The sequence below is a fragment of the Malus sylvestris genome, chromosome 13, assembly GCF_916048215.2.
Source record: "Malus sylvestris chromosome 13, drMalSylv7.2, whole genome shotgun sequence".
Lineage (NCBI taxonomy): Eukaryota > Viridiplantae > Streptophyta > Magnoliopsida > Rosales > Rosaceae > Malus > Malus sylvestris.
This window is the reverse complement of record NC_062272.1, coordinates 22,817,996-22,828,840: the sequence shown is the minus strand read 5'-3', so window position 1 is coordinate 22,828,840 and position 10,845 is coordinate 22,817,996. Positions and strand designations below refer to the sequence as shown.

Genomic DNA, 10,845 nt, shown 5'->3' with positions numbered 1-10,845 from the left:
TTTGTAGTTTTTTCCTTCGATTGAATATTTATGGAATAATGAACTGTCAATTTTTACACACCTTTGCATTATTAAGGGTGTCCTTCGTGTCCGGATTCTGTTTTGAAGGTTATCACTGACAATGGTAGTGAATCAAGAAATCTGTTGTGTTCTTAGAAAGTGCAAAAAACATATTTTGAAGGTTTAGATAATAGAAATTCTTATGGTGGTGCATATTAGAAAAATTAGGTTTCTTTTTGTCAATGGAAGATTGACAAACCTAATACCATTTGTCGATCTGTTTGAGGAAAGCTAATTGAAATTCATTTAGTGTATATTAGAAAAATTAGGGTTTACGATATAGAAAATTTCTTTCTTTATGTTTTTGTTCTTCTTATTTTGGTCTACAAATTGTCAATTAATTGTACTAATAAAAAAATGAGAAAATTATTAGGGAAAGTACCACTTGATTATCGCACAAGAATCTTTTAATCAACAACTAGTTATTTGTATGAATTAAGGGTATTTGTGTCTATTTAAATGAAATTTTGAATATATTTGAAAGTTTTTATAAAAACTAACATTTTTTCAAATTAAGGGCTGATATTTGGCTATATTTGATAAAACTTTGTTTGGAATGCATAATGTTGTGATTGTTAGCCTACCAGCCATATGATTTTATTATATATGAAACTAGGGGTAGGCAAACAAGTCCTGAATCTACAAGTCAGGGCGGGTTCATGTGGTTCGGGGCATCTAAAGACAAAATGGGACGGGTTGACAAAATTAGTTGGGCGGGCGGGTCCAAAAATCTGTGGAAACGAGGGCTCGCCCCGGACCGTTTATGTCACTCCTAACTCGAAGGCCAAGCTCCTTTCAATGTTGCAAGGCCATGGTCCATGAAAAACAAGTATCACACCAACAAAAGCCCAACTTTAGTCCCCAATAGAATTTCCAAACTAAATTAGCAGCTGATCGATTTCAAGGAGGATTAGGATAGACCTGACAATTTCTTACACGACCTGTTAACACGACACGTAAACGACACAAAATTAACGAGTTTTGGGTCAACACGATAACTAATCGGGATGTTATCTGGTCACACGATAAGAACATGTTAATAACGGGTCATTAACAGGTTTACATGCGAGTGACACGTGGATAACTAGTTTCGACACGATAAGAAAAAGGTTATTTTGATTATTTTAATTTTTTAAACTACTAGAAAATTTACTATAAAATACAATAGATATAGTTGATATGTATATATTGTTTATTAATTATTAATGTATTATTTTTCTATATAAATTTAAAAAATTTAAGTGTTATTTATTTTTTTATTTTTATAGCATACTATATGTAACATCCCATATCGTCCAGGAGAGTGGATCTTGTAAGCCTTATATGTATATTCTCATCTCTACCTAGCACGAGGCCTTTTGAGAGCTTACTAGCTTCAGGTTCCATCGAAACTCCGAAGTTAAGCGAGTTCGCACGAGAGCAATCCCATGATGGGTGACCCACTGGGAAGTTCTTGTGTGAGTTCCTAGAAACAAAACCGTGAGGGCGTGGTCGGGACGCAAAGCAGATAATATCGTGCTACGGTGGAATCGAGCCCGGGATGTGATGGGTGCCCGGGCCGGGATGTGACACTATAGGCAAAGAGTGAGATTAACAAAATTATAAAACACATTAAAAATACAAATATCAAATAATTTAAAAATACCAAATGCATTAAAAAATTATAATAATTAATTTACAAATGCGAAAAATGTGAAAAAAATATGCAAATGCTCGTAATACTTTGAGGATGGGTACATCGTCGTTTGAATTTTTTAAAACCATGCAAACCCTCATGAATAATATTTTTACGGGAGTTCAAAATGAATAAAATTCATAATCATTAATGTAAGTTTGAAAAATGTGAGAAATACTCGTGATTGCATCCTCTACGCTTAAGCGATGGTCAATGTTCTAAAAAACACTAGACGCTAGTTGGGTGGCGGGCTTGGGCCTAGCCCCTAGGCGGCCAATCGGGGTATAGGCAAGCGCCTAGGCGGATGTAGGTAAATTTCTTGTATTTCTTGTAAATAAGCGCATATTGACACTTACAAAAAATTAAACTTGTATGAAATCCAAGGATAAGATAAGAAAAGAATAATAAAATGCAAAAAGAGTACCCAACAAGTCCAAAATTTAAAAACACATTAAGCATATATGCCATATAACCATAGTGAGAAGTATTGTAAGATGACACATATACAATAAGTTCACAATTTAAAACCACATAAAATGCAAAATAGAAGGAAAATAAGGAAATATAGTAATGTAGATAGGATTTTTTTTATTTTTTAATTTCAAAAAAAAAAAAAAAAAAAACCTTCTAGCCGCCTAGCATCGCCTAGAGCCCAGCCGATTTTTCCAACCAATTTGCAAGAAAACGCCTTGAGTCACCACCTCCCAGCGCCTAGGTGCCGCCTAGGCCCTTTTTTAGAACATTGGTGATGATTATAAGGTCATTTAGATTTTTAAAACCCTCCAAATCTCATGAATAGTATATTTTTTTATTTGAGTGCAAAATTAATAAAATTAATAATAATTAGTGTAGAAGTGTGAAAAATGTAAAAAATTATATATACAATCACTTGTAATGACAAACTTTACAACTTTCATGAAGGGGTCAACTCCGAAATCTAACACCATAATCCATAAATCTTAGATTTGAATTTAACCGTCCATTGTTGTTTACACTTTATTCTACTCACCGAATTTCATTTTTTAGATTTTCTTTTTTAAAAGTGATCTTTTAGCAGATGTAGAAAAATGAACGGTTCGGATCATCGATATGACATTCCGATATTTACGGTTAACTAAAATATGAGTTGATGTTATACAGTTTCTAGAGACTTTATAAACTTCGAGCTATATTTTCACTAATGGTAAAACTCTGAACGTAATATCAACGATCGAAACCGTTCAGCTTCCTGCATCATTTAAGAGATCATGTTTTCAAAAAAGAAAATCAAAAAAAAAAAAAATTGGTGAGAAGAATGGAGCGTAAATATAAAAGACAATCAACAGTTAAATTTAGATCTATAGTTTATGGATTATGGAAAATCTTACTGAAAACATTGTCAATATAACTCTTGAAGACAATATATCAAGCCAAAATTCCAATACCATTTCCCTTGGTGATTGATGAAAATTGAAAGGTTTTATTTTTATTGTAAAAAACATGCAAGGTTCCATAACTTTGAAATGAAACTCTCTTCATTTTGCATATCTTTGAACATTTGTATTTTGTAGTATACACTAGACCTGTAAACGGGTCGGGTTTATTGGATTTGAGTCGGGTTCAACCTGATATGTTAATTTAACGGGTCATTCGAACTCAACCCATTAAGCTAACAGATCACCCGAATCCAACCCATCACCCGTTTCATCCGTTTCACCCGTTAACAATTTTTTTTTTTTTCACATTTCATCCAATCTGCAGAAAGACTCCACTGCCTACTTCGAGGCAACGCACGTATAACATTTTGACCGCCATATCCATCTCTCACTCCCTCATTATATCTCTACCCACTTGCCCAATTTGCCCACATTTGCTAACTACACTCGTTTCTCTCTCTACCTCTCCAGCTTCTCTCTCTTACCCAATTTCAGTTCCGAAATCCACTGTTCTTCCCAAGACTAATCAAATTACTGGGTTTTTGCTTAATTTAACTACAACACTTTGTCTGAGTTGAAAATTTTGGGAATTTATCAAGGAATTGAGCTCTGTTTCAGTTCAATTTGCCGCTTAATTCAATGGAACCAACCAGAGCAACCGTACTTAGATCCACTTTATCAGGACTTGAGTTTGAGTCCCTTCAATTCCGAGAACAAATCCATCGACTCATGACAGTGCCGAAGAACGCCAGCTCCTTCACCGTGCTTCTAGAACTTGCGTTGACCCAAGCCATGGAGCTCCTCCACCTCTTGACGGAACCCGACTCTGCTCCGCAGTTGACTGCTGTCTTAACAAAGCTCGTTAACCATCCGACCCGTTTATCACTCATCCGAATACCAATTTTAACAGGTTGGATCGAATCGAGTTAAAAATGGCAGGTCTAGTATGCACTGATGTTTTTTTTTTAGGCTCTTATTTTGGGGTACGTAAACTTGAAAGAGAAATATACATATATATATATTTTAATATTTTGAAGTAATATTTATGTGACAATGTGGTATGTATATACTAATTTAGTATTATATTTTACATTTATTTTGGGTCAAATTATGTTTTCTTTTTCATTATTTATTGATTTAAATATATTTTTCTTAATCGGTAATGGGTCAGGTCATATTACCTGTTTATTTTAACGGGTGTTACACGACACGACCTGTTAAGTTATCGGGTATGATAAGAAAATGACACAAACACGAGAAATACGACATGAATGTCAGGTCTAACCAGGATCCCTAGTAAAGGGGCATCGTGCGGTTAACGTGATTATCCAAAAGTTACAGAGATGCATGAGTAACACAACCAGCGCAATTATGAGCCTCAACGACGAAAAAGATGATGCAGTGGTAACAACTGCAGAGGCATACTAGGATTAGAGTAGTCCTAGGCCTACCCTCACTTGTAAAAATAAGATTAGTATTATTTTTTTGAACAATTGATATTTTCTACACTAAGGGGGAGGGGTGGACTTAGCCTCACAATGAGCTAGCAATAATGTGATTCAAATTCGCTTTTGGCGAGAATTGAACCTAAGACCTCTTACTTACAAGTGAAAAGGAATACTACTAGACCGTAGTACTAAGTGACAAAAATAAGATTAGTATTACACTTTGCTTTGCAACCCTTCTCAACACTTTAAACAAATCCAATCATTATCTAATTTTAATCCAACAAATTCCATCCCAAAATTAAGTATAATATTTTAAATTGTCATTTATCACAAATCAATAGCATTTAAATTAAACCCATCATTCACTTTTAATTAAAAAAAAATTGTCTTTCACTTATGCATTGGCAGATTTATTCCCCTATTCTTCTTGAATTTCATGTATTAATGATTCCAAATCTCAAATTTATTGAATAAAGAACAATAAGGTTTGTAAAACTCTATTATCCTCTCTAAAACATTTGTTTCTATTCTATCCTATTACTTGAGTTTTAGGGTTTGCAAATTTTTAATAATTATCTCTATTGAATAGATAAAATTATCTATGGATATGTTAATTTTGACTATTTAATTATTTGAATGTATATTATGATGTTTTGTATTTGTAATTTTATAACCACTATTTTCTTCTTTTATACTTGTGTGAGCCCCTTCTCACAAGAAATCCCAACTCCACCACTGGTGGTAACATTATCGGGACTGAAGCCATTGGTGAGCATAAGATTGAGTACCTGGTGTACGGATCCCAGTGTCTCATCCCATTAAAGAAAGATGGAATCACTGAGTATCATGTGAGAACGCATGGTGAGTTTTGATCATGTGGCTGAAAAGAAAGATGGAATCGTTGACGGTGGATATTGAGGCGTAGGATTGGAGGACGGCGTTTTGGACGCGGAGGTCGAGTTTTGTTGCGGAGACGATGGAGGTGAAGATCCTCTTGGTGTCGGAGATATGCGGGTAGGTGAAGGGATTGCGGAAGGCGATGGGTTCTGGGTATTCACGGAACCACTCAGTCTTAGTCTCTGACTCCTTCAACCCCATAATCTATTAACAAAAGTTAAAAAATAAAAAAAACAACAAACCGTGGACCCGTCAGAACCGGCCATTTGAAACTGATTCGGTTAGGGCCTGATTTGGTACTGAGGCGATTCTTAAAAAAGTGGATATCAAAAAAAGCTGAGAGTTTTTTTTGTGTTTGGTAAACATTCAGGTTCAGCTTTTTTTTCACAGTTTTGGGTGAAAAAAAAGCCAAAAACACAAAGATGCAAAACCCAGCTTTGAAAAAATGGTTTTTTTTCATATCTGTTTTACATAAAAGTTTACCAAACACTATAATACTGCTTTTTTTTTCTTTTTTCAAAAGCACTTTTACAAAAAAATTTACCAAACACTCTGCTGCTTTATTTCACAGCTGCTTATTCTCACAGCATAGCAGGAGCAGTTTTTTTTTCAAAGCACAGCAATACTAAACCAGCCCTAGGTCTGGTTTCATTTCTAAAATAACAAGAATCGCCCTTCTCGTCCCGTTTCATTTACAAACAGGTCCAGTCTGGTCTTTTAAATTACATATGTTTTAAGCGAGACTTTTGATTTTTGTCAAAAAACGAATTTGAACCACATTATAGCTCACTCCTCATTCCTAATATCTTTGTTAAAAAAAAAATTACATATAATTTATTATTGTCACTCACGTAAACTTCGCAGCTTATCCAAGTTTGCTTTGGTCGGTGCGCCATTCCTGTGGCGCAGGGTTGTTTTGCAAAGTTACAAGTAGCAGTAAGAGAAGATGTTTTGATAGGGTGTAGCAGTGCACTCGAAAGTAGGTTTGTTCTCATTTTCTTTGTAATTTTATTTCTACTGATCATCTGATGTATTATCTATGTGTCCGAATTGACTCTATGTATTATTATACCGCTATTTTCAGCTGCCACGTGTCAATTCCTGTCGTATCTCGGGAACAAAGCGTTACAAGTTTCATATACATTAGGTTGTGAGCTGTGACATTGTTGGTGACGAATAATGCGGTCAGAGAAACAACAAAAACAAATGATTGTAAAAGCAGAAGGAAAATAAAAGATAGCTAATAATGCAATCACATGTAGTTTGGGATCCAAGTAGGGATTGCCATTTTGCAATAATTTGATTTAAATATTAAAAGAGAAAGGGAAAATTTACACTTAACATATTTCTCAATCTTCATAACATGTTTCATGTGGTTGCCTTGTGGCCTTTGCATCTGTTTATTTTAGGCAAATTTTTATATTCATACACTATTCTTTATTTATTTGTCATTGAATTAAATGAATTAAACAAAAACAATGATTAGAATTTAATAAGAATTTGTGAGACGAAAAAAATGTACATGTTTATCATTTTCTTTTTTTATTCACTCCACCATCCTTCTACTCTTTCTAATTAAAACATATAGTCAATGGCAGTTACAAGTAGGAATAATTTATGTACAAAATAATTGAAATTCCATTAAAACTAAAGTTTTCCCAGATCGCAAATTGAAGAGGAGGAAGACAATTCTTCAAGGGAGAGGGTGTAAGATGGAAGGTATCACGCACATGTCAGCAAAGAATTTTGAACTTTTTAGTGAGTTTGAATAAAAAAACTTGCATCTCTTAAGCCAATTCTTGCACAACTGGCCATTGCCAAGTGCAAATACTTTTTCAACGATGGTTATTATGCTTATCTGTTGCATATATAATTGTATCCCTATGCCAATTAACGGTCTCTTCACAACTGCTGATGTGATCTGAAAGCTCTGAAAAAATGGTGGCTTCAGCTGAGGTAGTAGCTTGCAACGAAGACCTCATCACATTGATCCTCCTACGCTTGCCGGTGAAATCGCTTCTCCGGTTCAAATGTGTCTCCAAGAAGTGGCTCTGTCTGATCTCCACCCCAAATTTCTCTAGCCGCCACCGCAGACTTGCCTCTGCATCCATCCTCTTGTCTCAAATTCCCGGCCTCATCAGCCACCTATCTCTCAATTGCAGCAGTTCAGAGAAACCCTTTTCGTCCCTTGACTTCATTGATGATTCTGCTGGTGTTAAGTTATTGCAGTCCATCAATGGCCTGGCCTTGGGGTGCAGCTTTCACAAGTTGGGAAAACCTCGTAGCTATTACGTCTGCAACCCTTCAACAAGGCAATTCTTGACGCTTCCTCCACCTAATGCTGAGGGTCATGATTCGTTCGCAACTGTTTTAGGTGTTTATTTAGCTTTTGATTCATCCAAATCACCTCACTACCAAGTCGTCTGCGTTCGAAATTGCTCTTTATCAGCAGCACACGATCGGTACCAAATTCAGATATACCCATCCGAGACTCGAACTTGGAGGCTTTGTGGTTCTCCTTTTGCGTCCCCATCCGACATGATGTTTGAAACTGGGGTGCTTTGGAATGGTGCAATACATTGGATTAGCCCAACGGGAGCTACATTATGTTTTAATATCAATCAAGAGCACATCGGATCAATGCCTAGTCCTCCATCAGACGAGCACTGGAGCAAAAGAAGGTTCAGATATTTTGGTGAATCCGGTGGCCATTTGCACCTTGTTGAAATTTATGGTCCAAGCACCACTCAATTCCAAGTCTTTGAATTGGAGAGGGATTACTCAAAGTGGATTTGCAAGTACCAAATCGATATTTCTCCTATCATCGATGCATTTCCGGAGATGGTTAGAGACTACCTTCACCCCCATCACCATGATTCTCTGTTTTACGCGTTCGTTTTACTTTTTGTCCAAGAAACTGAAGAGGGCTCATCGCTGTTGCTGCACATTCCTGGCAAGTTTATATCTTATAATCTTAGAAATAAGAGCTTCAAGGAGATTTGTGGTTCTGGTCCAAAATCCACCAAAACAAATACAGCATTACATATTGGATGCTTTCATGCTCATCAGTTTATAGAGACTCTTGCTAGTGTTTAAACATTAAAAGATGTCAATTTGCCTCCACTTACTGTTTGTACCGTTGAGATTAATACCATTGGAATGTTCAATAATTGTTATGCCATTTGAGTATTTGAAATTCAGAATGTAATGATTTTCCTATTAGTTTGAGATTCATAAATAAATTTCCACCCTAAAATCTCCTTATATTGGAAAGTTGCAAATTTGAGATGTAAAATACTACCTTTACGCCCTATTTGGGAAATATATATTTTAGATTGTAAGTTTGTATATTTTGAATTCTATTTGAGATATGTATTGAGAAATAATCTTTTCATTGACTTTTAATAATCATACAACCTGTATATATGCAAGTATATGGAAAGCACTTAACAAACTTAGTTATCTATCCAATATCTATCCAATATCTAAGTAGGATCTTTATTACCTACATTTACATTTATACCCTCAATATCCCCCTTCAAACTGAACTGAGGTTGCCGAAGAGCAAGTTTGGACCGGAGAAACATAAATCGTGATTTGGACAGAGCCTTGGTACAAATATCAGCTATCTAATCCTAGGAGCAAACAAAATGCAGAGAAATTTCATGAGCCAAAACCTTTTCCCGGATGTAGTGATAGTCCAATTCAACATGCTTAGTGCGAGCATGGAAAATGGGATTCTTGGCAAGGGAGATAGCCGATATATTGTCCCACCACAGCTTTGGTACACAGGGTAGTTAAAGACCAATATCAGCAATAAGTTGGCAGATCCAAGATAATTTGGCAGCAGTGTTAGCCAATGATCGATATTCAGCTTCTGTAGAGGACCGGGCCACGGTGGATTGCTTCTTAGCACTCCAACTAATGATAGAATTCCCTAGAAAAATGCAAAAACCACCACTTGAACGGCGATCTATGGAGCAGCCTGCCCAATCAGCATCAGAATAAGCAGTGAAAGATGGTGGTGAAGAACTTTTAGAAAACCAGAGACCACACTCAATGGAGCCCTTGAGATAATGCAGAATGTGTTTCACAGCTTGAAGATGGGAAATGCGAGGACAGTGCATAAACTGACAAACAAGATTCACTGCAAAAGAGAGATCGGGCCTAGTCCATGTGAGATATTGAAGGGCGCCAACAAGAGATCGATATTCAGTAGGATCATCCAAGAGAGGAGAAGAGTGATCAAGGTTTGATATACTCAGGGGAGTGACACAGGGTTTGGCACCATCCATTTTGGCCTTGTGCAACAGGTCCAGGATGTATTTCGGCTGAGATGAAAATACCCTTGGAAGAACGCTTAACTTCAATACCAAGAAAATAATGCAAAGAACCAAGATCTTTGATAGGAAAGAGAGCACTGAGTTGATCAATAACATGCTTGCAGGTTGAGGGAGAAGGGCCTGTGACAAGAATGTCATCAACGTAGACAAGGATAAACACCAAGTGATGATCCTTTTTAACAAACAATGAATAATCCGATTTTGAGCCAACGAATCCCAAGGAGAGTAAGGCACCATGTAGTTTATCATACCAAGCTCGAGGAGCTTGTTTGAGACCATACAACGATTTATGAAGTCTGCAAACAGAATCAGGTTGTGTAGAATCCTGAAACCCTGGAGGTTGTTGCATAAACACAGTTTCTGTAAGAGTACCATGCAGAAAAGCATTGCTAACATTAAGTTGGTTGAGAAACCAATCATATTGAGCAGCCAAAGTGAGTAAAAGGCGAATGGTGACAGGTTTGGCAACATGGCTGAAAGTCTCTGTGTAGTCTAGCCCTTCCTGTTGATGAAACCCCTTTGCAACCAATCGGGCCTTATACCGATCTATAGAACCATCAGGCTTGCGTTTGATGCGAAATACCCACTTGCAACCTACTAGATTTTGCGAAGGAGAATAGGGAACCAAGGACCAAGTACCATTGTTGAGAAGAGCATTGAACTTTTCTTGCATTGCCTGTCTCCAGTGGGAATATTTTGATGCCTGATGATAGGTGGAAGGAACAAAGTCAACACTGAGATGAGATAGAAGAGTATGTTTAGTGGCAAGCAAGGCTTTAGGTTTGAAGATGCCAGATTTGGAACGAGTCTGCATATGATGAATGTTGAGAGAAGAAGAGGACAGTGGTGAAGAAGAGATATGTGGGTGTTGGGATGGAATTGGTGCAGAAGAGGAATTTGGTAAGGAAGATGAATTTTGGGAATGAGATATATGGAGTTGTTGGGATGGAGATGTAGATGGGGGAGGAGATGGATGTGGGAAAGGAGAGGTATGGGGTGATGATGGC

At 36.7% G+C, this 10,845-nt stretch overlaps 1 protein-coding gene across 1 annotated transcript; it reads left to right on the top strand.

Annotated features, from left to right (window-relative positions):
• The first annotated feature begins 7,107 nt into the window (after positions 1–7,107).
• On the top strand, positions 7,108–8,759 carry LOC126597400 (F-box protein At5g07610-like). The gene has a single exon (XM_050264199.1). It carries the CDS (start codon positions 7,434–7,436, stop codon positions 8,589–8,591), a length of 1,158 nt encoding a protein of 385 aa, XP_050120156.1. The 5' UTR covers positions 7,108–7,433; the 3' UTR covers positions 8,592–8,759.
• The last annotated feature ends 2,086 nt before the right edge of the window (positions 8,760–10,845 follow it).

Bases quoted from the DNA above. Each gene is read 5' to 3' on its own strand.
- LOC126597400 (XM_050264199.1), top strand. From the start codon at position 7,434: ATGGTGGCTTCAGCTGAGGTAGTAGCTTGCAACGAAGACCTCATCACA.